The sequence below is a fragment of the Paroedura picta genome, chromosome 9, assembly GCF_049243985.1.
Source record: "Paroedura picta isolate Pp20150507F chromosome 9, Ppicta_v3.0, whole genome shotgun sequence".
In the NCBI taxonomy this organism is placed as follows: Eukaryota; Metazoa; Chordata; class Lepidosauria; order Squamata; family Gekkonidae; genus Paroedura; species Paroedura picta.
The window spans coordinates 35,938,019-35,965,268 of NC_135377.1; the positions used below are offsets into that span (position 1 = coordinate 35,938,019).

At 41.9% G+C, this 27,250-nt stretch overlaps 1 protein-coding gene across 2 annotated transcripts in view; it reads left to right on the top strand.

The window, feature by feature from the left end:
* The window catches only part of NSMAF (neutral sphingomyelinase activation associated factor), a 46,723-nt gene extending 21,762 nt beyond the window's left edge, over positions 1–24,961 (top strand). For both annotated transcript variants that reach the window (XM_077352336.1, XM_077352334.1), the window contains exons 13-31: positions 3,115–3,291; positions 4,481–4,560; positions 5,851–5,941; positions 6,029–6,092; positions 6,184–6,235; positions 8,549–8,669; positions 8,775–8,906; positions 10,156–10,198; positions 11,508–11,671; positions 12,156–12,264; positions 12,601–12,659; positions 15,789–15,856; positions 16,732–16,799; positions 17,696–17,819; positions 19,570–19,650; positions 21,776–21,926; positions 23,348–23,450; positions 23,679–23,788; positions 24,624–24,961. In XM_077352336.1, the coding sequence (XP_077208451.1) occupies positions 3,115–3,291; positions 4,481–4,560; positions 5,851–5,941; positions 6,029–6,092; positions 6,184–6,235; positions 8,549–8,669; positions 8,775–8,906; positions 10,156–10,198; positions 11,508–11,671; positions 12,156–12,264; positions 12,601–12,659; positions 15,789–15,856; positions 16,732–16,799; positions 17,696–17,819; positions 19,570–19,650; positions 21,776–21,926; positions 23,348–23,450; positions 23,679–23,788; positions 24,624–24,718 (1,892 nt within the window). In that variant the 3' untranslated portion in view covers positions 24,719–24,961. The remainder of the gene's footprint in view (positions 1–3,114; positions 3,292–4,480; positions 4,561–5,850; positions 5,942–6,028; positions 6,093–6,183; positions 6,236–8,548; positions 8,670–8,774; positions 8,907–10,155; positions 10,199–11,507; positions 11,672–12,155; positions 12,265–12,600; positions 12,660–15,788; positions 15,857–16,731; positions 16,800–17,695; positions 17,820–19,569; positions 19,651–21,775; positions 21,927–23,347; positions 23,451–23,678; positions 23,789–24,623) is intronic.
* The last annotated feature ends 2,289 nt before the right edge of the window (positions 24,962–27,250 follow it).

A 27,250-nucleotide genomic window follows, 5' to 3' on the forward strand; every position in this document is an offset into this window, starting at 1 on the left:
AGGCTAGGTTACAATAGAGATTCACAATGGAACTGTGCATAACTATTTAAGAACACACAAGAGTTCTTTGGTTATGGAGAGACTTTCTACAAAAAGTTCTCTGAGCCTTCATACATCTAAAGGTAAAGGTATCCCCTGTGCAAGCACCGAGTCATGTCTGACCCTTGGGGTGATGCCGTCTAGCGTTTTCATGGCAGACTCAATACGGGGTGGTTTGCCAGGGCCTTCACCATTCATACAGCTACAGTATGATCAAAAACTACAATAAAAAACTAGAAATAGATACATCTGCATACCAAGCCAGATATGTACTGAGAGTTCTGTGTTCTGATTCTTGCTGCACTTTATTAGTGTCAGAGTTCTCTTGCTGCTTCCTTCTCTGTCTGGCAATTGTGTGCCCATAGCCTTCCTGGATGTTGGCCTCAGCAGTAGAGGGTAGTAGGAGTTTCCCATCACCCCTTTTAGAACCTGTTTTTAAAATGGGCTTTGATACTAGTAGAGGTGAAGACCAGTAGACTCCAATCTGGAGAACCAGGTTTGATTCCCCACTTCTTCACATGCAGCCAGATGGGTAACCTTGGGCCAGTCACAGTTCTCACGAAACTTGTGCAGCTCCACCTACCTCACAAGATGCCTGTTGTAGGGAGGAGAACGGAAGAGAATTATAAGCCACTTAGAGCCTCCTCAAGGTAGAGAAAAGCAGGATAAAAAAACCTACCCTTCTTGTAAAACCAGTAAAACAGAGCTTAAAAATATACCAGCAGTAGTAGAGCTAGAAAAAACAAATGCTTGTGTAAACGAAGGTTCATAGATCAGGCAGAAAGTTAAGGCAGTGGTCCCCAACCTTTTTATCACCGGGGATTGGTCAACGCTTGACAATTTTACTGAGGCCCGGGAAGGTGGTAGTCTTTTGCTGAGGGACGCTGCCGCCTGAGCCCCTGCACCACTTGCTTTCCCGCCGGCGCCCCTGACTTCCTGCCACCTACTGAGGGGTGCTGCCAGCAGCACCTGCACAGTGCCATGCCGAGGGGAGCCCCAGCCATGGCGGCCACTGGAGAGCACCAAAGGTGAGCCAGCGGCAGAGTGGCAGGGCAGTTCTCGAGGCAGCAGCCAGGGAGGAGGACAAGGAGGAGCCATGGCCCCGTACCGATTGATCCATGGACCGGTACCGGTCATTGGACCGGGGTTTGGGGACCATTGAGTTAAGGGACATAGACAAGATTTCATAAACAGGAAAAGATCATGTCTCCCTCACCCAGAAGGCCTTCCCACCTCACTTTGTAGGTTTCTGAACTTAGATGCCATAAGTTCTTGGGCAGCTAGTACCAAGTAACCTGATCCCCAGCTATTCAGAGCTTTGAAATTACTATGTAAAGAGGGTTACAGTAGTCCAATCTAGAGATGATGAGATCTTGAATAATTGCAGCCAGACCCTGTCATTCAAGAAATAGCTGTTGGAAATCTTTCCCTACTTCCTAAGCTTTGCCATTTTCTGGCACTGCTGTTGAATTCTGCTAGTTGCTTCACTTGTAAAAAGTGGTCTTTTTTCCTTTGTCATGGTTTCCTTTCCTGTCAGAGAGGACCTACCAAGCTTACAGGATAATCCTCCCCCCCCCCCAAATGTCTGGTCATGAGTGCTATAGAAACTGGGGTAAGACTTGTTTGAATTCTTGTGTCTGATGGAAAGAAGGTTTGTCAGATCAAGTGGCTTCGCTCAGTTGGTTGCCAGTTATCTAGTCTATTGTGTTAAAAATGAAAATATATCACACTGCAGTAATACAACAGTAGACTATTAGGATATTTTTTAAAGATCTGCTTTCCTCCAAGAGGAAATAACCCCCTCCCCCATCTAATCTAAACTCCATATTTTGGGGATGCCTCCTGTGTTTTTCTTATTTATTTATCTTCAAACCCTCTCTAAATCTAGGATTGTATGCCTTAGATCAGGGGTAGTCAACCTGTGGTCCTTCAGATGTCCAAGGACTACAATTCCCATGAGCCCCTGCCAGCATTTGCTGGCAGGGGCTCATGGGAATTGTAATCCATGAACATCTGGAGGACCACAGGTTGACTACCCCTGCCTTAGATCATCACTTGGCTCTTGCTATAGCTCATAGTGTCTTAGTTTTTGGTATTGTGCCTCCTTCTTCACTTCCAGCTTATTGATCATTCTAAATATTGGAAGGCTTTTCTTTTGGCTAGGTTTTTCCCTCTGCTTAGCTGTGTAGATTTCAAAGTAGTGTATTCAAATGGACTGTATCCTTATGGGTGCAGGGCTGTTTTAACAGCATTATATACCCCCAGGCAAAGCCGTGCAATTAGGCCCTATAACACAACCATTCACGGGAATAAAAATGTAAATTATCAATAACATTAAACTTATATTTATCGATGCCTCCAACAAAATCACCATTTAAACCTTTAAAAACCAGGTCTACATTACACAATTTTCACATTTTATATAAACAGCTTGCCGTTACAAAGATAAGCATGGGGGCCCCAGGCAATAGCCCAGTGTGCCCATGCATTAAGACAGCCCTGTATGAGTGTGGTGCAAACTGAAACATTGGTTGATATTATCTTTGATTATGTGCTGGTTGCCTCTTTGGGAAATTTCTAGTTTCAGCCAATGATTGATTCTGGTGCTTGAAAGCATAGTGGTTATAGTGGTTAAAGAGTGGTGCACCAAATCTGGAGAACCAAATTTGATTCCTCACTCTGCTACATGCACCCAACTGGACTAGTTACTGTTCTCTTCCAGAGAAGTTATCATAGAGCCTTCTCAACACCACCTGCCTCAGAGGGCATCTGTTTTGGATGGACAAACCAAAAGGTATTGGCAAGCCACTTTGGAACCTCTTTGAGTAGTGAAAAGTGGGGTATCAAGAACTGGCTCTTCTTCTGCTTCTGCAGCTTTTTTGCTTGCTGTCAACTGATTTTGTTATAATACTGGCTTCAGCCAAGTTTCTTGGTTGCAATGGATTCGACACAAGGGTGGAATTAGAGGACATTATTAATGTCCTTATGTTGTCCATGACTACTGGATCATCAGATTATTTGAAATAAAGGCAGACTATTTTTCTTCCATTTCCTTTTGCACTTCACTACGCCTAGAGAATCATGTTGTAGAGCAAGCAGCAGAGAGTTACATGTTACAGTGGCAACGAGGGCATATTTCCAACTACCAGTATCTTCTCCACCTCAACAATCTGGCTGATCGGAGCTGCAATGATCTCTCTCAGTATCCTGTATTTCCTTGGATCATCGCAGATTACTCTAGTGCCGAACTGGGTAAGAACCTTTGTAGAAGAATATGGCAACGGACTGGCTGGTTCCCTGTTTCTTAATTCAAGTGCAGTAGGGTGCCACCTGGCTGAATTGTGTGCTCTAAACCTTCTGCTACTAGAGACAGTTAACAAAGAACAATTAGTTGCTTCTGACTCATATGTCTAGATGGACCTAAAGCATAACTGCTTCATGAGGTCCTCAAGACTTTAGCATTTATACAAAGAGCCTGTTCCATGGAAATCTACAAATTAACAAAAAATTGAAGATAACCACTAATTCTTATCTACTAGATAAAAGCATGTATTTAATAGAGCATGGTTTCATGATTTTTTTAAAAAAGTAATTATTGGGCTAGATGAGGTTCAAAGATGGCAAGCAAATTACTTAAGTAAAGGGGGCAGTTAGAGTGCTTCCTCCAGGCATCAGTTTGAAAGAGCCGTTTATATGAGCTTTTTAAGCATAAGGCATTAGATAGTCGTGTCCCTCCTTGTATAGGTTTTGGGAGAGTTTTGATCCAAAGGGATAGTATGTGCTGATATGGAACATGACCAAGGCAAAGGACGAGAGAAAACCATCCTCCATAAATCGCTGTGGTGCTGCCACCTGTTGCTTCATAAAGGAAGGTGCAACATCTTGGTCTTCTTCCGTCTCAACTTGTAAGATCAGAGGGAAAGTGCAATGCAAAAGCTTCCAACAAATTTAAGCATTATTAAATAGTTAAGCACCTGTTTTTAGCTTAATATGCAAGTTTATTTATTCATTAAGTATTTATAACATGCATAACCTCAAAATGTGCATTGCTTCATTCACAGTCCTATTGGTGTAATAGCTTTAAAGTTCTGGGGGTTTGGTCTAGTTTGGCATACTCTTAGTCAAGGTCATTGGTCTTCTTCTCTGGCTCATTACTGTTCATATGGTGTTACTGTTTTTATTGTTCATATGTATTAAAGTTTTTATGTGTGTCAATCTAATAGGGTTAAAAGGTAGATACAACTGTTTTAAATAAAATAAGTTAATTAGTGGATAAAATATTGGTGAGTGTTGCTATGGGCAATGGAAAAAGAAAAACAACTTTCAGATCTGTCAATAGTTCTTGCTCATACATGTTGGAAAATGGGAATCTTCTGTTAAATGTAGATACTATAATAATGTACAAAAAGCTTTTATTTTTTAAAACCCTTATTTTCTGTAGATTTGACAAAGCCTGAAAGTTTTCGAGACCTTAGTAAGCCAATAGGTGCCCTGAATAAAGAGCGACTAGAACGATTGTTGGTATGTAGAAAAATGAACTTCTTTGTGCTTTTAATGCAGTTTTGGATGGACATTTGGGTGGTGGGAGCATGGATATATTTTATTTGCTTGAATTGGGTGACAACTGTAGCCCATTATTTTATTAAAGAAGTTGAACTGTTCCTTTTGCCCAGTGTGCAAATGCCATGCAATATATTCTAGTAATTTAGCAACTTTTGGAACTATCCCCTATAATAATCCGCAGTTCACATTCTAAAAAGTCACTGGGTTGGAGGAGTAATTATGAAATTATAGCCGTGCTAAATTGAAATTGAGTTATCTGTATCGTTCCTGTTTTATGTAAACCACCCTAAGCCTTTGGGAGGGCGGTATATAAATATCTTTAAACAGCCCGTGGCGCCACGGGCGCCACGGACTATATAATTCGTTAAGCCCCCTAGAGGTGGGCTTTGTCCGTGATGAGGAAGGGTCCGGGTTGGACCCTTCCTCACGACAGACAATCGGAGGGACCAATCGGCAGGCGCGAAGCGCCTGCCGATTGGTCCCTCCGATTCCCAGGCTGAGCAACTGCGAGCCGCGCGCAGCGCGGCTCGCAGTTGCTCCCGGTCTGACGCTGCGGGAGGCGCGAAGCGCCTCGCGCAGCGTCAGACCGCCGCCCGAGGATTCCCTCCTTGCCGGTCTGACGCTGCGGGAGGCGCGAAGCGCCTCGCGCAGCGTCAGACCGCCGCCCGAGGCAACCTGCAGCAGTCGCGCGAAGCGCGGCTGCTGGGGATTCCCTCCTTGCCGGTCTGACGCTGTGGGAGGCGCGAAGCGCCTCGCGCAGCTTCAGACTGCCGCCCGAGGCAACCCCCAGCAGTCGCGCGAAGCGCGGCTGCTGGGGATTCCCTCCTTGCCTTGGAAGGCCCCCCCTCCCTCCAGCTCTGGAGACAGACAGGACGTCCTCGGGAGTCCCGGCAGCCCCTCGGAAAGATCCAGCTCTGACAGAGATTCCGCAAATGCTGCTGGGACCTCCATGGCTTCAGATTCAGCAATGAGGTTTGGCGAACAGGACGGGGAGGTGCTGGCGGTGCCTGACGAGGCCCAGCTGCCTCCCTCAGCGGTGATGTAGGACCCCGAGGGAGAGGTGGGTGGGGAGCAGATGGCAACCCCCCTTTCAAAACCGCACGAGGCAACCCCCCTTTCAAAACCCCTTTTTATAAAGGGGCTTTGAAACTAGTAATAAATAATAAAGTTAATTGTTCAGCTATGTCTAAGTTGAATATAGAAAAAATATTAGTGTTGAAGTGTTCTTTCTCCTTTATATATTGGCAGGAGCGCTATCAGGAAATGCCAGAACCAAAATTTATGTATGGCAGCCACTACTCTTCCCCGGGTTATGTTCTGTTTTATCTTGTCAGAGTTGGTAAGACACCCACAGAGGTTCTCCTCAGCATGTAGTAATGAAGCTTGATTAATTGTATATGACATCTGGTCTCTTTTGTTTCTGCAGCACCAGAATATATGCTTTGCTTGCAAAATGGAAAGTTCGATCATCCTGACAGAATGTTCAACAGGTTAGCTTGGATGATTGCTACTAGTTTCACTTTATTTTGTTGCATCCTGCAGAATCTCCCTGAAAACAGTGTATTTTGTTTTGTTCTACAGCATTGCAGAAACCTGGAAGAATTGCTTGGATGGAGCAACAGACTTCAAGGAGGTAACAGCATGCTTTCTCTCTAGTCCATACCTATTGGCTTCATATTCTTTTTTTGTCTACTGAGGTACTAATGCTAAAGAAGCACATGAGAACCTGACAGTGGTCCCAAAAGGCCTGTAAGTTTCTCTGACATTGGCTGGCTCTTATGCTGGTACTCTGCAGTTATAAAAAGGCTTCAGGTTCTTTGAAAACTGCTGGATTTCAGTAAGTTCATTGCTACAGTATTTGCTGCCGTATAAGACTACTTTTCCCCCCCTGAAAAACATGCCTCCAAGTGGGGGGTCGTCCTATACGCCGGGTGCACTTCAGTTGGGATAGACATAGCTGCCCATAGTTGCCCATAGTACTGTATATTGATTGGAAATGTTGGGGGGTCGTCTTATACACCCAGTCGGCTTATACGCCGGCAAATATGGTAAGTCCAAGTGTACAGAATCTAAAATGGATTCTAGAATGTATTTTTGAAAGTGTACTAGAATACGGGTGATAGGTCCAGTTATCCTTATCCATTGTTGTTCCTCTATATATTTGTGAAACAGCATAGGGGGTGGGATGTGTCCGGCTGTCCAAGTTGGAATAGGGCCAATCAGGATATAGCCAGCTTTGCCCTGATTGGCCCTGTCCCTGCAGCTCCCGCCCTCCATCCCTGGACTCTAGCCTCTTTGCTCTCAGATGCCTGGAGCCATCAGCAGGTAAGGGGAGAGGGCCCTGGGCAAAGGGTTGTGATGGAGGGCTTGCTAACAAGGGCCTCTTGGCCTGTTAAGCAGAGCCTGCTAACAAGGGCCTCTTGGCTTACTAGGCTGGGCCTGCTAAGTAGCTGCTAAGTAGCTCTGTCCTGGCCGAGCTGCTTGCCCCACTTGATCTGGCTGTGAGCTGCGGCCCAAAGCCACCTTAAGCTGCCTGGCCAGGGACCAGGGGAGGGTACCCTTTCAACGTCTGTTCTTAGGAACAGGTTTTGAGGCTATTCCTTAAATATTCCGGGAGTTCATCCAAACAGTGTTCACCATCCCTTGTGCCTTCTGAGAAGAATTTCACATTACTGACATTAGAAGATGTTTTCAAAAATGTCTCTTTTGAGCTTTCTGTTGTAACATACAGCAGTACTTGCTTCATACTGTATGGTTCTCCATTTCCTCCCTTCCAAATAGTTAAGCAGAGCAAACAATGTTATGTCATCATTTTTGTAAACTGTACATTGGATTCTTTATGAATATTTAAACTTGGTGTAGATCCTAGTCCTATCTAATTGCTAATAGAATAGAATAATAGTTAATTATCCTGCCACAGTCTATTATACAACTGAAGATTAGAGTTGACCTCCAGGAACAGTGTGTGTGTGTGGGGGGGTCTTTGTGTGGGGGGTGAGGAATCAGTAAAATTCTACCTTCACTCCTTATTTCTGGGCAGAAGTGCCTTGGCTGCAAAATAATCATGGCTAGATCTAAACCTATAGATTTTCTGCCAGTTGGTTTGAACTTGAAATATATCTTGGCCCTAGAGGTGTAGTGCCACACACAGATCCTCGGACTAGCTTCTCTTGCAGTGCTGTGCAAATTATTGTTGCGCTTATTCTGGTCGGGTCAATTAGACTAAAAAAAAATGTGATTTCCTTAGAATAACATACTGGTACTGGGATCTGGGATTTTTCGGAAATACCAAAAAACTTTTGAGCCTAATAGACCTGAACCAAAAAATGCTGACTTTTTTTTTTGTACACCCCAACTTGGTACCAATTTGTTAAATTGAAAATCTGTTCATTTGAAATAAATGACTTTTACTTCCAAGACTGTGTATTCTCACCCCAACTGAAATGTTGTTTTCTACTGTACAATTGCTCTAACTCTTCTAATTGTGTTAGACAGTGATCACAATTTGAGATATTTAACCATTCCTTGTATTTAATCATGTGCAACAGTTAATCCTTGTTAATCTTTTCCCATGGTAGTTTAGGAATATTGATAAATGTTCATACATTTCGTTACTGTGGCAGTACATTTTGTACTGTGGCACTTAGTTTTCACAGTTTTCCATGTCAGTATCTTCAGGGAGCTATTGGCACTTGAGAGCACTTGCTGACCTTTGACCCCATGTAGAATGGCTACTTATGTGGCAGAAGAAGCATCAGATCCTCCTTTCTTACAGCAACTGTTTTTGCTTTTATCTGTTACAGAGGTGAGACACATTTGTACAAAAGGCAGGAAAAGGTGTGATTGGTAGTACTGAATGGCATATTTTGTGTGCCCCCGACAAAAAAAAAAAACCCTCTGGATATGTCTATACCATTTCCCACACTCTTTACATTATTTCCTCCAGCTAATTCCTGAATTCTATGAAAATGATTCCAGTTTCCTAGTGAATAGTCTGAATCTGGATCTCGGCAAGACCCAAGGAGGAAAGATGGTTGAAAATGTAGAACTTCCCCCATGGGCATCAGGTACTTGGAGTTCTGGTTGAATAAATAGCCTCAGTCCTTAGTGGAACTTGGCCTTCATTCTTTTCAGAGGTTTCTATGTTTACCCTCTGGTATCCTCCATCCCAGATGCTGATGACTTCCTTCAGAAGAGCCGAGATGCTTTAGAAAGCCAATATGTGTCAGAACATCTGCATGAATGGATTGACTTAGTGTTTGGCTACAAACAGAAGGGAAGCGAAGCTGTTGTAGCCCAGAATGGTAAATTCAACATTCTTTAAGCATTGACTACAAAAGCAAATTTATGTTTTGTGGCAATTCTGTCAACTTTCTGTTAAAAGGGCATATCTAATTTTTTAAATATAGAGTGTTTATGTAATAGTAATAATAATAATTGCTCTTCTATAGCAAAGTTATGGGCATGATCATACTTTAAAGTCTCACTGAATTCAAAGAGATGTAAACACACCATTAAATATCTTCCAAAGAAATTAGTGGGACTTCTAATGCTTGCTTAACTTTGCTGGAGCATAATTTTTTAAAAAAACCAAAACCAATGAAATCAGTTTGTGGTTGATCACCTTCAAAAGTGCCATGAAAATTGCTTACTATTTATGTTTTGGAAATGAATATGAGTGACTAATGGAGCATATTCATCATTACTAGCTAAATGCAATGGATAGTGAACACAAACACAAGCAAAAGTATTTTCCCCTTTGTCTAGTTCTTCTTCTACTCTTGATGGGAAGCGGTCAGGGGTAGGGACCAGATTTTCTTAGTTTGACTTTTATACTCTGTAAGCCCTGTACTGTACTGGTTGTCCATGAACAAAGTAGTTTTTTTGTTAAGGGGAAAATTCACATCGGGAGAAGCCATTATTAATAAGGATTTTTCTTCTATGTTTGCTGGCCAAGAAACTTGTCTTTGTAAAGATGGTATGTCATTCCTATTAAAATGAGTCTGATATTTATGTTGGAGATGTACAGGCTGTAGAGGCAAGTGTGGTGATGCAGAAATTAGAGAGATATTTAAATTTAAATATATGAAATGTCTAGTGTAGGAGGAACATAAATCATTGCAAAGTTGAAATTACAAGAAAAGGAACTGTAAATGTTAAATATTTATTTATATATTTAAAATATTTCTGTGCAACCTTTTCAGAGTATGGCTTACAATTGAAAATCATGGTACATAAACTACAAGCCACTTTAAAAAAAGCTATTGAACATATATAAACATTATAAAAACTATCCATTAGCAGAAGCATACCATTAAAAAGATAAGATGAAATCACAAATTAAAAATCTCAGTATGAAGATGTATGTTAGCCTGTGGCTAAAAGGAAGTAAAGTAGGCTGTTGCCATGGGAGTTGGGTTATACAGTCAAAAGGGTACTTCTTTAGTCTAAATATGATGCAAAATAATGTCATTGTGAGAATCACACTCTATTTTAGTATTACAGCAGGACTCTGCAATAATAAATTATAACCTTCTTATATCTTTTTTAAAGTATTTCATCCATTAACATATGAAGGAGGAGTTGATCTGAACAGGTAAGGAATACCACTAAAATTACAAGAATTAACTAGTGTAGCTGATAAAACAAGCTCCCCACTTAGTGTAGGAATTCGACCTGGACTGGAGTCTACAGCCCTATATTTTTATCAATTAATTAATCCAGAATGGAGAAGGGCTTTTATGTTGTTGTTGTTGTTATGTGCGAAGTCGTGTCCGACCCATCGCGACCCCATGGACAATGATCCTCCAGGCCTTCCTGTCCTCTACCATTCCCCGGAGTCCATTTAAGTTTGCACCTACTGCTTCAATGACTCCATCCAGCCACCTCATTCTCTGTCGTCCCCTTCTTCTTTTGCCCTCGATCGCTTTTATGTTAATGAGGTTAAATGTTTTACCCTCTCCCTTGCTAACCGGGAGATTCAATAATGGTCCCTAGAATTTGTCCATGTGGATTGAATAGTATTGAATCTGTCTTGCATGTTCTATTGTATTGTCCATTTTATGAAGGGATTCGAGTCAAATTTTTATCCTCCTTTTTAACTGGGTGTGCCAGGTCTTCTGACCAGGCTAAAGAACTGTTTTTAATGGACAGCCAGAACCCTGTATTGACTTAGGGGGTGGCAATATTTTAATCAGCTGCTATTAGGATGCTGTAGCTAAACTTTAAAGTTGAGAATTGTTTACTTCCGTAATTTACATGTTAGTATAACGGTACTATTAATTCTATTGTCGTCCCTTGACTTTTACAAGCCTGTAATGGTGTTGTTTTGCTTCTGGTACCCTTTACCCATGGGTCTAGAGAATGGGGCTAGTGCAACTCAGCATTCCCAGGCACTAGATGGGATGTCTTATTATCAAGGCACTAGGACATCCCATGTAGCTTGGAGATATAGAGGGGGAGGGGCTGGAAATCAGTAATAATAGGAAGTGAACTACTAAGTTGTTTCCTCTCTCTTACATGAGGCCTTTGTTCTCCAGAACTTACACTGAATGAGCCTCACTGAATTCTCTGAACTACACTACTTTTCCCATAAATTGTTAACGCCTGATATAAATTGTAAATAGCAAGATAGCGGGGAAGCATGCACACATGAAAACATAATCAGAATTCAAATAAAAATTATTCTGTGCAAGGTAGGAACTCTGCCATTGCATGTATTAACTAGTGGAGAATTATTGTTAAAAATTGCCTGCTGATTCAGTTCAAGGATCCCTGGCAGCAGGTTTGAAAAACTGTATATGAATACCTTGAAGAGCTGCTATCAATCAGAATATACAGGGCTATCAGCTCGCACTTAGTATAAAACACTTATCTTTTTAAATTGTTTCTTTTCCTTCTTGAAGAATTATGGACCCAAATGAAAGAGTAGCACTGCTGACACAAATCTTAGAGTTTGGACAGACTCCAAAACAGCTGTTTATAACCCCTCACCCTCAGAGGATAGTTCCGAAATTCAAAAGTTTGTCTCGTGCATCCAGCCGGAGCATCTCTATGACAGAGTCGCCAGGTAAATTTGGTAGTTCTGCATATTTCTCGAAGTTTCAAGAAGCTGATCCTTCAGAAGATATAACTTTATTGTTTTGTCCCATAAAGAAGCTTTCAGTGGCCAAGGACACAATGATAAATTAAAGCATTGTGTTTCCCTTGCTAGAAGAACATAGTGGTACTTTGTGCATGGTGGTAGGAAGAAGACATGACCAATACTGGCCCTCTTTATCCTGGATGCTTTCAGCCTAGAAGGGTCAGTATCTTAATTGCATGCTCTTGCTGTTCATCTGCCTCAACTTCCTGATCTTGGGCACCCATGCTCCAGCATATCTGTCTAACTCAGGAATCCCAGCACTTGATTAGTTGTCATAAAAGGCTCAAGGGGGGGGATATAAGTGTAAGGAAGTCAAATGCAACAGAGGCTTTGTTTCCCATCTGTCTCCAGCATCAGTTAGGCTAAATTATATGAATTGTAATTCTGCAACCCTTTCCATTTGCTTTAGTCTCCACTGGTGAAGAGTCTTTTGAAGATCTGACCGAAGAAAGCATATCTCTTGCCTGGAACAACATTACCAAATTAAAGCTAGAAGAGCAACACAAGATTCACAAAGGGTAAGTAAGCAGAGTAACATGTGGAAAGGAAGTTGGCATGTCAGTTTCTGCAGCTTGGAGCACATTTGCAGACTTCATATCCCAAGAAAATATAATCGTTCAACTGGATTGGAATTGGTGTGGGGGGGGGGGGCGTGGATCTCCTCTACAGGATCAGGATATCTCCAGGTCTCAACTAGAAAGCTCAGGTGACTGCTGCAGTTTTGGGAGTAGATGTCACCATTGACACAAGGAGGGTATCATGAGATTAGGATAACCCTTAACCTTTTCCTGGGATTAAATTAAATTTGAACTCTTAGGTGTTAACTAAATGTCCTATACATATTGTTTGAACAGGGCAGTTACTGGAATTGCAGTCTCATCCAACAAGTCTTCCATTTTTTCTACATCTCAAGGTAGGCTAATGCGTTTAGAGGCACAGACTATCATCTCCATATCGATTGCTTTTAAATTGCATTAGAATTGACTGCATAGGCCTGTAAATATGTATAAGCAGGAGCATTAACTGTTCCCAGATATATCTGAATATTTTATTACTTCAGATTTCAGCTGTGTTCTCAGGAGACTTGTGTGTGATGCAGTTCCCTGGCAGATTAAGAACCTTTTCCCAGAGAAGCACATAGCAGGATTTTCCAGTCCCCAAGGGAGGAATAGAAAATACTTGCTGGCTGAGGATTCTGTCACTACAAATACTTTTTAGGACCAGAAACTGCCATATCGGATTAAAGTTTTTCCCCTGTTGTTGAACACAGCTGTATTATTAAATACAGCTGTATGTATCTATATATTGACCTCTGACGAAGATCAGTATGATCGAAATGCGTTAGGTTTGAACGTTGGCATTTGTGGTGTACACACTGGGATGGTTTTTAAACATTTCTGAGTTTTGATATAAATTGTTTCAATTTTTCTATATTTGGTTTTATCCCCAATCTTTGTGGTTCTCACCTGTTCTCCAGGTTGGGTCTTTATTTCCCTTTATGTTATATGCTATTTGTTAGCCTATTGTGGATGCCTGTTGAGATATTAGACTAACAAACAAGGCTTGCAGCACTAATGATCCAGTTTCCTGGATAGTTTATACCCGCCCACATGACCCACCAAGTAGACAAATAAAGCAAAATGTCTTAGTGTTACACAAACTAAATGAATTCACATAATTTATATCATTTCTCTGTTGCAGTTTGGGTTGTGAAGTATCAGCTTGTTCACAATGCTTGATTTTCACTGTAATAGGCAGCTGCAGAGAATGTGGCTGTGGCACACATCATAGGGCACTCTGGACAAACTGAGAGGGTGTCCTAAAATACAGCCAGACTCCTCTGTAACCTTTTGAGATTCCCAAAAAATGTTTGCCTTCCTCAGCATTCCATGTACTTGGCTGCACAGAGCTTGAAATTCATAGGCTTCAAAGGCAGTGAATTCCTTTCCCCAGTGTCTTCTTTTCCTGCAGCACATTTTATTTATTTATTTTTCAATTTATACCCATCCCTGCGATGCCCAGGACAGCTTACAACATAGTGTATACAATACATAAACATAAAAACACAATAAAACAATCTTACCTACTGTGTGGCAAATCCAGAGCATCTTGGTTTCGGTTTCTGAGGGGAACTCGTATAGAGGGAGCCAAAGTCGTTAATCAAGTTGTCCAGATGTTCATTAGCTCCGACCAAATGCCTGACAGAAGACTTTCGTCTTACAGGCCCTGTGGAACACACTCAGTCCCGTCAGAACCCTCAGTTTCCCTCGGAGCTTACTCCACCAGGTTAGGGCCAGGGCTGAAAATGCTTAGGCCCTGGTTGAGGACAGGTGTACTTCTTTTGAGCCAGGGATCACCAATTTATTTTTATTGGACAATCTTAATTTCCTTTGGGGGGCAAAGTCAGTTAATTGGTCCCTCAAGACATGTCAGGCCCTGACCACATATGGCCTTAAAGTACCAGCACCTTAAAGCAGATCCGGAAAACAACCAGCAGCCAGTGCAGCCATCTCAAAACAGGTCAAATATGGCTCCTGCATGGTGTATGAGTGAGAAGCCACAGAGCTGCGTTCTGGGCCAGCTGTAGTTTCTGGATCAGCATCAAGGCCTGCGTAGAGCACATTGCAGAAATCCAGCATGGAGTTGACCGTCGCATGAAGCACTGTGGCTAGGTGATCTGGGGCCAGGTAGGGTACTAACAGTTTTGCGAAGATGGTAGAATGCCAACTGAGCTATCTTGAATTATCTAGAATCTGAGCTATCTAGAATCATAGAGTTGGAAGGGGCCATACAGGCCATCTAGTCCAACCCCCTGCTCAATGTAGGATCAGCCCAAAGCATCCTAAAGCATCCAAGAAAAGTGTGTATCCAACCTTTGCTTGAAGACTGCCAGTGAGGGGGAGCTCACCACCTCCTTAGGCAGCCTATTCCACTGCTGAACTACTCTGACTGTGAAATTTTTTTTCCTGATATCTAGCCTATATCGTTGTAGTTTAAACCCATTACTGCGTATCCTTTCCTCTTGGTGATCTGCACTTCCATTGACATGAAGGCAGCAAACATAATGCCCAAGTTCCTAGTGCATTGCACGGCAATAAGCTTTACACTGTCTAGGCAGAGCAGTTGCGCTTCCTCACCCGCTCCCTTCCTACCCAGCCACAGGACCTCCATCTTAGAGGGGTTGAGTTTCAGCCAGCTCTGCTGAAGCCATACCATTACAGCTTCCAAACACCTGGCAAATGTTTCCGGGGGAGAGTCTGGCTGGCTGTCCATTAGGAAATCAAGCTGGGTGTCATCTGCATATTGATGACAACTCAGTCCAAACCCCCAAACTAGCTGGGCTAGTGGGCACATAAGGATGTTGAATGAAGTGGGAGCTAGAACTTCACCCTACGGTACTGTGCAAGGGAGTTGACAAGGACACAAGTAGTTCTCTCCCACTGCAACCCTCTGTTTGTGACCCTGGAGAAAGGAGACCAGCCACTGAAGGGCTATCCCCTGTACAGCAGTGTCGGCAAAGAGGTGAACAAGAAGCTGATGATCAGCCATTTCGAATGCTACCATGAGGTCTAATAACGCAAGCAGTGCCAACGTACCTCTGTCCAGTTGTCGTCAGTCACACATTATTTGGATAATCTGAATATTCAGTAGTTACAACAGTTGATTATGGCTGGTGTGTAGCTTTGCTGATGTCCTGTAGGATCAAGAAATCTACTTGTATGCAATTTGTATACACATTCTTGCTTGCATAAATGAACTGCAGTCAAACATTACGGGAAGAAAATAAAGCCTAATCCAGAAATCGTTGTCTGTATGTGCTGGCTATTCCACAAACAGTAATCTCTATGTGCAAACAGTTGATCCCCCCCCCCACCTTGTGTGCTAATAATTTCTCATACTAGCAATTGAGTGTCTGCATAGAGGGCTGCACATGCTGTAACATTTCTTTTGCTAATCAATTCATTTTTGAATCTCAGTCAAATCTAGCAACCATTAATGACATTGATTTACTTTTCATGATTCCTTTCTCAATATTTCTTAGATTCAACCTTGAAGATGTTTTCTGCAGAATCAAAAATGCTCCAGAGGAGTGTGTCCTTCTCAAACATGGTCAGTCTTCCTGCATTATTCTTATGTAGACTTGTTGAACGTCTCTGGCAAGGAAAAACTTTAATGCAGAATAGTGTATCACCTGTACAGAGAGCCATTGAGTTGTTGTGTTTGAACATAGACTGCTGATAGAAATGGAAAAGGTGGTTCTTGAGCAAAAGGACTGGCCCTTTTTTGCCAAGAAAGGTGTTCGTTAAGCTACTAGGTGTTCAGTACAGATCAGTGAGAATGGAAAAACCTTAATCCTCCTTAATCCAAGCAATGGAAAGCTCTAGGCTGCTGTGTACAACCCTCGTACTGTAAATCGGCTAACTACAAAATGAGTATTAATCTGAATTAGATCATATTGCGTAGGCTGATTGAACTTGCTCTTTGTTTTGTGCACATAGAACACACAAAAGTACAGAACAGATTTCCTTTTGAGTAACAAAGTCTAATAACACAGGTCTTTCTGCTCTGTGCAGGCAGCCTTCATCCTCTGTGGCTATAGCAAATGTCATGGCAATAGGATTTCTCGTGTATAAGTGGAAGACTTATCAGCACATGAACTTATAGCAGCCTTTCTCAGCTTTTTTACCATTAAGCTCTGAAACATTCTTCAGGCTTTAAGAAGACCCAGAAATTGCATGATCATGCAGAATATGGTTGGGAAGCATAGCCGTGTAAATGGCCAACTGGGACCCCTCCCCTTCCCACCCCCTCCAGGCCCACCGTTAGCCACCCATTCAGGAAACCTTAGGGTTTCACAAAACCCTGTTTGAGAAAGCGTGGCTTATAGGATACAAAGCGCTTGCAATAAAGTTTGCTTTCTTTAGAACCTGTTCTTCTATACCAGTCATCATACTGAACATGGTCTTGTCTGCCTTTTGTCACAGGCTTTGTCATCCTGTTTAATTCTTCCTGGGGATACCACTGTCATATGTTCTTCATGGGACAATAACATGTATGTAAATTTTAAATTTAATGCTTTTAAATTTAGCCATATAAAGAGTTTCCTTTCTGTATATAGTAAAATCTTTATATTCTGGCACTCGTGGGGATTGGGGATTGCCAAGTTAATTGCACGCCAAATCTTCTTGCTTGTTTCTACCCTGTCATCCATCCAGAAGAATACACAGGGCCATTCCGCACTGATACTTTGTAGCAGGAGTGTGGCAAATTGAAATCGCTACTAATTTGCAGTTATGCACAACGTCGTTGACAATCTGCCACACTCCTGAAACCGATCCACAAAAAGCGCTTCGTTGTAGCCAGGGGTGGGACAAAGCTCGGCAATATCGCTTCCTGGCTAGCGATTTTTGCTGAGACCGGAAACCTGTGGGAAACAATAGAAACGCAACTGGATTCCACTACAAAGGCAGGTATGCATAACAACGAATTCCACTATTTAAAATGACCAATTTGCAACATAGATCCTGGTGCGGAATGGCCCACAGTGCCCAAACCCACCCCTTTCCCTTGAGCAACAGCCTTCCTCCACAGCAAGCTGGTTGCCTGAGAGCCCTCCAGCAGGTTGAAAGATGAGGCACTCAAAGATGTCAGCTGGCAATTTCATCTTTCAGAAGCCAGCAACAGTCAGAGGCATCAGGCTGGCCAGCTGGAGAGGTGGGAGCAAAGCTCACACTTGAACAAAGATGGAGTGATATAGTGGCTGACAAATGCTGGTTAAGTGAGTGACCAGGATAAACAAGTGCTGGATAACAATGCTTTTACTTCATTAGCGCTAATATTTGAAAATCACAGATTCAGATGAATTTACGCTTATTTAAGAAGCTGAAACTAGTATGCAAAATATTTTCCTCTATGTAATTTTTTTTCCTGTTTCCTTTTTCTTGTTAGCTATTTCTACTCAATTGCCTTTGGAAGACGACAGGACACCTTAATCGGCCACGATGATGCTGTCAGCAAGATATGCTGGCACAATGATCGCTTATATTCTGCGTCTTGGGATTCGACTGTTAAAGTATGTACATTTCTTCATGTGATGAATGTTTGTTATAGTGAAAGCAGTGGCATAAATCTACAGAACCTGTGTAGCTCTGTATCTTCTGAGCAAGGACTGTGGGTTATCCTCCACCAGGGGTAGTCAAACTGCAGCCTTCCAGATGTCCATGGACTACAATTCCCATGAGCCCCTGCCAGCATTCGCTGGCAGGGGCTCATGGGAATTGTAGTCCATGGACATCTGGAGGGCGGCAGTTTGACTACCCCTGTTTTACACCTTCTGGAAACTAGATTGGTTGTGTCTTTACACAAAGCTTCGGATGCAGCTACATGATCGGTCCTTATTTGTACATATGAAAATTGCTTGAATAGACAGGTCCAAGGTCCTTACTTCCTGCAGTGTTTGATGTATTGGTCAGCTAGACACATGAATAATTTCCAAACTGCATGTAGAGGTTCCCATAGAATACCACTATAAGACATTCCTGACAGTGGGTAGCAAGGCAGCTGTCCATATAGCAGGAAACCATTCCCACAGCAAGCCATTCCTCACATTGTAAGAGAGCCAAAGATTTATTTATTCTGACTCCATATAATGTATAGGCCTGCCAGTAGATGCATTTCATATTTGTCCACTGCAAGTACTGTCTAGATACAACCTGTAGTTGTGATCTGCAAATATCTAAGTCAAGTGGAAGTTAAACAGATCTTTCTGCACACTTCATGGAAATTCACAGGTATGCAGAAAAATCTGAATCTTTTTAAAAACCCAAAGGGTTTTAAAAACCCAAAGTTAATTTCTCCCTCTCCCATAAGAAATGTTGTCTAAGCATACATAGACAATGCAACTTTTCAGGGCCCTACTGCAGTGGAGGGAATGCCAGGAAGCACTTCAGTCCTGGGCATGGCAGTAGGGAACATAAAAGGAGAGATCAAGTGAGATTGGCAAAACAAGAAGGAGAAAAGTGAGGGAGATTATTTCCTTACCTCTTTCCCCTCTAACAACTGCACCAGCTCAGCTGTAGCAGAGGAGGATGCTGGTTGTTGTGCCCAGATGAGCAACAGTCGGGGAGGATACCTGGCTCGTCCTCCCTGTGCAAGAGTCCCCCACCCCCCTGGTATCATAAGAGGAGTTGCCTCCATGAGTATTGTGGTCCCCACGTGTAATATAATTTGAGATATTCACACTTAAGACTAAAATAAAGTGTAACTATAGCAAAAACATAGACACACAAATTATATGGATGGAAGTACCTTCTTCCACCAGTAAGCAGAAAAAATTAGGATCTAAGCCAGTTACTCTTGTGAGAGCCTCTTGTGGCGCAGAGTGGTAAGGCAGCAGTCATGCAGTCTGAAAGCTTTGCCCATGAGGCTGGGAGTTCGATCCCAGCAGACGGCTCAGGGTTGACTCAGCCTTCCATCCTTCTGAGGTCGGTAAAATGAGTACCCAGCTTGCTGCTGGGGGGTAAACGGTAATGACTGGGGAAGGCACTGGCAAACCACCCCGTATTGAGTTTGCCATGAAAACGCTAGAGGGCGTCACCCCCAAGGGTCAGACATGACTCGGTGCTTGCACAGGGGATACCTTTACCTTTACCTTAAGCCAGTTACTGTTTTCTCTCCCCCCCCCCCCTCTATGAGGAGACTAGATTGTTCTAAATTGATTTCAGCTTCCAGGCAACATACAAGGTGACTCCTAAAAGCAGATATGAATGAAAAGGAAACTTATGTCTGTCCCCTGTAGAACAACCCAGATGTTTGTATTCCAGGTGTGGCACTGCGTTCCTACAGAATTGGTGGGCACTAAGAAACATTTTGAATTGGTTGCAGAGTTGGAACATGATGTTAGTGTGAGTATAATTGTACTAGTAATCAAGCCCGCTGTATGAGTAATACAGCGGGCTCTAGGCGCTTACCGGATCGTGGGAGGTCCGTCGGGCGGCAGGGCCTCCCCCGGGCGGCGGTGATTTGGCGGGCAGGGAGTCCCCGGCAGCCGCCTTCCGCGCGACTGCCGGGGCCTCCCTCGGGCGGCGGCCTGATGCGTCGGAGGCGCTTTGCGCATCTGACGTGTCAGGCCGGCGGCAAAGGGAGCAACTGCGAGCCGCGCTGTGTGCGACTCGCAGTTGCTGGGGCTGGGAATCGGAGGGACCAATCGGCAGGCGCTGCGCGCCTGCCGATTAGTCCCTCTGATTGTCTGTCTTGAGGAAGGGTCCAATCCAGACCCTTCCTCATCACGGACACATCCCGCCTTAGAACCCCTTAACCATTTATTTAGTCCGTGGCGCCACAGGCGGTTTAAAGATGTGTGTGCATGAGCTACTCAGGATCCAACCCAAACTATTACCTAAGGAGCCAGCAGCAGCTTATATACTATTGGAAACCTCTTATTGGGGTGCAAAGAACTGATAGTTATGTATGCACCTTCAATGAAATTGGCAAAGAGTTGCTTTTTATGTCAGTCATAAAATGTTTTCCACGACAAGATCAAATATGATCATACCACCCAATAAATGCTTATCCAATTTTTAAAAAGATATAAAAAATTAACTCCCACCCATTTGGTAAACCTAAGGCCCTCAAGACACTTCAGGGTTTCATGAAACCCTGGTTGAGAAAGCCTGATTTAGACTCTTCTATTCCACTAACAGTGGAGGCTCCCTTCAATGCAAGAAACTTTGCAGTGACAGAATGCTTTTTGGATCAGAGAGAGGCTCACATAGAACAAGAATGAAAGTGCTGGATCTATGCCTTGGTTTCTGTTGTGTGCCTTTGCTTTATATGCACATCAAAGAATGTAACATTTAATGCAAGCCTTTAAAAATTAAAGCTTCTGGACAAGTTGAAGAGCGAAAAAGTTGATGTGAAGGTTTAGCCACAGTTTATTGATTGATTTTATTAATTCAATTTATATAGTGCCCCTCACTATGTTTTCTTGGGATGGTAAGAACTACAAATGGCAGTATACAAATATTTTAAGTAATGGTTTCTTATTCAAAAGGCTCTTTAAAGTAGGAAAAAGAGAAAGAAGTATGTTTTTAATAATCAATAGGTCTTATAAATGTACTCATTTTTGTTTCATGTACTGGAGACAAACAAAAAAATGAACCATCTTTTAAAATAAGTTTTTTACTGTTTGTTTTTTGTTGTAGAAATAATACATGGTCAAATTACTAAAATATTGATGCATAACTTAATGGGAAATCTTTAATACTGTACTCCTGCCACTAAGCATGACATAGAAGACTTTGGCTTGTAAACATGCAATTGAAAGCATTGGGCAGGCGAGTCCCAAAGGAGTGAATCCAAGGACAACGAGATTTCATAGAAACAATAAAACAATGCCATGGAGTGGGTGGCTCCTGATATTATTGGTATTTTGCCATTTCTGTAATTCTGTCCTGCCCTAAAACTATGTGAACAGGACAGAATTACAGAAATGGCAAAAATTTCACAGAAATTACAGAAATGGCAGAACAGATTTTACTTAGGAAGAGAGGACATGCAGTAATGGGTTTAAACTTCAATGATATAGGCCAGATACCAGGGGAAAAAATTTCACAGTCAGAGTAGTTCAGCAGTGGAATAGGCTGCCTAAGGAGGTGGTGAGCTCCCCCTCACTGGCAGTCTTCAAGCAAAGGTTGGATACACACTTTTCTTGGATGCTTTAGGATGCTTAGGGCTAATCCTGCGTTGAGCAGGGGGTTGGACTAGATGGCCTGTATGGCCCCTTCCAACTCTATGATTCTATGATTCTATGAATAGTGCCTAATAAAAGATAACAGGGCAGAGTATCTTAGCAAGCAACACTGATTTATGTTGTTAAACTCTGGCATTCAAGACCATAGATGCCAGTAAATGCTAATTTTCAGGGGAAATAACCATCTACCAGATGCTTAGGGCTTTTTGTTTTTAGAATGCTTGTTGGAATGATGAATAAAAATATAATATCTAACTTATGTGCATTTAAATATCTAGGTAAATACAATCCACTTGAATGATGTACATTCCCTGCTAGCATCAGGAACCAAAGAAGGCACCATTAGTATCTGGGATATTACTACTGCCACAATGTTACATCAGCTTGCCTGCCATGCAGGAACTGTCTTTGATGCTGCTTTTAGTCCTGGTATGTTTTTTATGGCACTGTCTTCTAAAACAATTCAGTTGGTATCTGCATAACTGGCATCCCCTATCTATATCTTAATTCTGAGTCAGAGAGAGAATAACTAACAGGGGTTTAGTTCTTGGCATCTTAACTGTCAGTGTCAGCGGGATATTTCTTTGCCTATAACACAGAAGTGCTGCTCACATTGAGCTACGTGGGCCAAGGGTTGACTTGATATGAATAAGCTTTATCTGCTATATAACCATACCTCTTAGCTTGTTCAGAGACCAAAAAGGTCCATTACATTTTAAAGGAATTGTGCGCCACAACAGCTGAGAACCAGGCACAAGTTGGTCCTTTCTCTCCCTTACACCATGTTCTTATACCAGGAGACGAAATTATCATTACTTTGGCAATTTTGGGAGTGTTTGGGATCATTTCATACATCCTTGAGTCAACCCATAACAAGTAATTTGGGGGTTAATTTCATTTTGAACATACCTCAGTGTATCCCATCATATACAGGTTCCCAAGCGTTTTCAGGCTGTAGGCACATTTGAAACCACACACTGATAGGGTGGTGGGCGCAGCCACAAAATGTCTACCACAAGAGATGGAGAGATGGAGTCAGCCACAAAATGGCTGCTGCAGTAGGCAGAGCCAACCACCAAACATCAGGGAGTGAGGTTATGAATAATTCTGATAGGTCATTCAGAGAAACTTTTAAAATTAACGTATTGTTTAAAATATTTTCTAGCATACACAGAAAATAAGTATACATAGTGAGCTAGCTAAGAAAGCCTCGTTGGCAGTATGGCTTAATTTTGCTAACATCTAACACACTTATTCAAAGGGGGAAAAAGATTTATCTGGGCTGCACTGTTTCTTATAACTATGGTAGTGGTGCTGAAGGAGGGCTGTGATGTTCATAGTAAGAGAAATTCTGGCCAGATTTTGATAGGAACATAAATAAAATTATTAATTTCAAATTGGGAAGATCTAATGACTTCAATGGACATTCCAGTTAGATATATTAAGTATCTTTGCAATGTTGACCTATTGTGCTTAGAGAAGGAAATTCCACAGGGTTTTTTGAATCTCACTCAATTTGCACAGATAAAGTAACAGGTATTTATTGTTACATCAGAAACTCAAAACTGCTATCCATCCCCAAGCCACTTACTAAAAATATTTGGAGGGCACCAAGAAAATTATTACCTATGGGCACCCTGTTGGGGAACACTGACAAGGGGATACCTTCTTTCTGACTTGATTTGGTTCCTTGATGATTAATCATGTTCACATGCATAAGGGAAATTTCTTCATTCTTTGAAAATGAGTGTACTTTATATGTTAAATTGAATATGCCCTGTGGTCTCTGTATGATTCTTTGTGTATGGTATGCCTGAATTCAATATATAGCATAATTGTCTGGTTTGTAGATAGCCGGCACCTTCTAAGCACAGGAGAAGATGGCCACTTCAAAGTGACAGATGTGCAAACTGGAATGATTATCTCTTCCATGGCTTCAGAGCAACCACAAAGGTAATGCTGTGATATCAGTTGTTTTGGAAGGCATTTCTGGACAGAATTACATGTTGGGATATCAGTGGTGGGATATTTCCTTAATGTCATGGGAATTGTAAGAATGGTATGCACAAACATAATAAACCTGAATCATTTGCCAGGTTTTCAAATGTGTAATGTATGGAGGGAGAGGATGAATTATAGCATCTCTTTATTTTCATTTGCCTTCCAACACTGGTTTTGCAGATGTTTCAAGTGGGACGGCAATACTATCTTATCAGGAAGTCAATCTGGAGAATTATTGGTTTGGGATATAGTTGGAGGGAAAATAGTTGAAAGAATCAAAGGACATACAGGTATGTTCTCATTGTTTTTAGTGAAAGTTTTTGTAATACTGAATGACATAAATCTAATGCTTATTGTACAATAAACAAAGGGGTAAACAAGGGGATTTGATAAGCAAGGGGATCTGATAACTATCTTCAAGTATTTAAAAGGCTGCCATAAAGAGGAAGGAGCAGAGTTGTTTTCTTTTGCCCTGGAGAGACGGACCAGAACCAATGGGATGAAATTAATTCAAAAGAAATTCCGTCTAAACATCCGGAAGAAGTTCCTGACAGTTAGAACGGTTTCTCAGTGGAACAGGCTTCTTTGGGTGGTAGTGGGTTCTCCATCTTTGGAAATTTTTAAACAAAGGCTGGATAGCCATCTGATGGAGTGGCTGATTCTGTAAAGGTTCAAGAGGGTGGCAGGTTACAGTGGATAAGTGATAGGGTTGTGAGTGTCCTGCATAGTGCAGGGGTTTGGACTAGATGACCCAGGAGGTCCCTTCAAATTCTATGGGTAGAAATTGCAAACTTGAATGAACTCACTTTGCTTTTAAGGGGACTTGTGGGCAGGGGCCTATGTCTTCTAGGACCTAGTGGAACCCATTGAAGGTTGTGCCTTTGGAGAATGGCTTTTGATTATACTGGAATGTGTTGACTATTTTCAATAGTTAACTGGCTTATGAAAAACGATATTACAACTAAAATCTAGAACCAGTTCTGTTGAAGTAAAAGGGAATTTATTCAGCTGGTCCTAACTTTATATGGACAAGTCTTAGAATGTAGATTAATTTCAGTGTAATGTTAGCACTAAATCAAATATATTCAGACAATTATCTGTTGGCTAAATGTCTCTCATCTTTAGGTCCAGTGACATCTATGTGGATGAATGAGCAGTGTAACAACCTTATCACTGGAGGGGAGGACAGACAAATCATGTTCTGGAAACAGCAGTACTAAGTGCCTTTCTGCCAACTGTATATGGGCTTCCAGTATATTTTAAACCAGACTTTTAAATGGATCTTATCCATATGTAATCACACCTCTAGAGGTTCAGACAAAGAGTTCTTGGTGCCTCCAGCTTATGTTCTCTAAATTATTCAGTGTCAGCCTATAATATGCACATGTATTTCTGTATATCATTGCATCTTGAAATGCTTTTCCAAATAATCCAGATGAAAATAAAGACTTATTTTTGGTAAAGGTGTCAATTTGTAGTCATGGTCACATATTTAGCATTTATATTTCCCTGCATCCTATTGGAGGTAAGCAGCCTCAATTGTGCTGCGCTTTTATGGGTCCTGTTAAACCCACAAACATTTTTGCTGTCATTGTATGAAGTCTGAAGGCACGAGGATGCCACTACCATTTGAAAGCACACCAAGACTGAGCCAGCAGCATGACAGGCTAAGGTGCTTTTGCAGCTTATAAAGGACTGTGCACTGGAACAGTTAGACACAGTGCCAACAAGGGTAGTGATCTTGGGCTTGATTCTTATCAAAATTAGGGGTGGACACAAACTGGCTCATGTACCAAAATTCAGTATGAACGTGGCCCAGTTCATAGCTCCTGAACATTTACCAGACTTTTGTCAGGGCTAATTAAGCCTAATAGTTCTGCAGGGTGGGTCCTTCCATCAGCATAATTGGCAATTTAATCCATCTGTTTCCCTCTCCCTCCCCCTTTGAAGCAGGGGGAAGATAAATGGATTGGTGAAATCCATCCTCCTCTTGGTGTAGTGGTTAACATGGTTTGATTCCCCGCTCTTCCTCCACATGCAGCCAGCTGGATGACCTTGGGCTCACCACAGCACTGATAAAGCTGTTCTGACTTGCGCAGTAATATCAGGGCTCTCTCAGCTTCACCTCACAGGTGTTTGTTGTGGGGAGAGGAAAGGGAAGCCACTTTGTTAGCCATTTAAGATAACAAAAGTACTAGGAATACGCTGCATAGAAAACTCATGTAAAAAGAAATTAAACTGTGTAAAATACAATAAAAAGACAAATAATTGTTAACCAAGTATTTTCTTTGTCAATGAAAGTTTTCAAGATGAAATTTCTTGTAGAATATATTGAAAACATTTTTTTTGGGGGGAGACACCTTAGTTCAGCAAGCAATTTCACCTTGAAAAATAAGTACTTTGTCAAAGAAAAATACTTAAGTCAACAATAATTTGTCTTCTTATGTTTGCTATTTAAACCTTAGAGCAAGGGAGGTCTCCCCGTCAGCTATTAAGTTTAAATGGCTGATATCTGTTTCACTCACCCCACTTAGAAGCAGGAAGAAGGGACAAGCGTGGGGCACTTACCCATGTCAGTTATCTTATTCTCAGGGACTCTGAATAACAGAGTCAAATTGTGGTGACCAGAGATGAAGTTCTAGGCCTACTGGGAAAATAAAAACCATTAAGTCTCCAGGTCCTGATGACAAGTTAAGGAACTCTGATATGAAATTTTTGACCTACTATATAGGGAACGATCACTAAATTTAGCCATGGTTAACAATGCAGCTCCAGGAAGCTATAAGACCTGCCTCAATGAGTTGAATAGAAGGGAAAAGAAAGAGTAGGAAATGATATACTGATTTGACCACAGGGGAACCAGGAAATTCGGGGCAGATAGCCTTGGAGCTATCCCACGCAAGTATAATCAATGATATAATTACAAGGCACAGAGAACAAAGCCTACTGAGGTAAAATAAGCATGGCTTCTATAAAGAGAAGTTAGGCCTCACCAATCTTTTGATGATTGAACAAGCATATAGACAACAGTGACCCAGTAGACATTATATATTTTAGACTTTGAAAAGGCTTTTGGAAAACTACTTTACCAAAGACTCCCAGATAAATGTAGAAGTCACGGGATTAGAAGATGGGTTCTCTTACAGGTTAAATTGGTTAAAGGACAAGAATAAATGGTCACCTTTCTCACTGGGGAGTGAAATAAACAGAAAAGAATGATTAAGCATGGACATGGTAGAGAAAGCTGGCAAAACTTCCCCAAATACTAGAATTCAAGTTCATCCAAAGTAACTGACAGGCAGTAGAGTCAGGACAGACTGGAAAATTCTTGACACAGGGAATGATTAAAATGTAGAAATGCAAGATGGAGTATGCCCCAGGCATACAAAGCTTTAAAAGGGAATTAAAGAAATTTATTGAACCAGGTCTATCAGTGACTGCTAGCCATAGTCACAAAAGGAGAGGCCAATATCAGGGGAAGAGATCAGTGGCTGTGCCACAGACCTCTCGAGGAACTGATTGGTACTGTGTGAGACAGGATGCTGGACTACAAGTCCCATTGGTTGGATACAGCAAAACTCTTTTGTTAAATAACCCCCCCCCCCATTATTCTGTTGATAGCACTACAGAGTTAGATACATTTATAGACCCTCTCTTATTTTGATCCCATTTACTATTTAAGGCTGTTTGACAGAGGCACCCCCCTTTCATACACAGCAGAAAAAGTATTTAATCATGACCTCACAATGCCA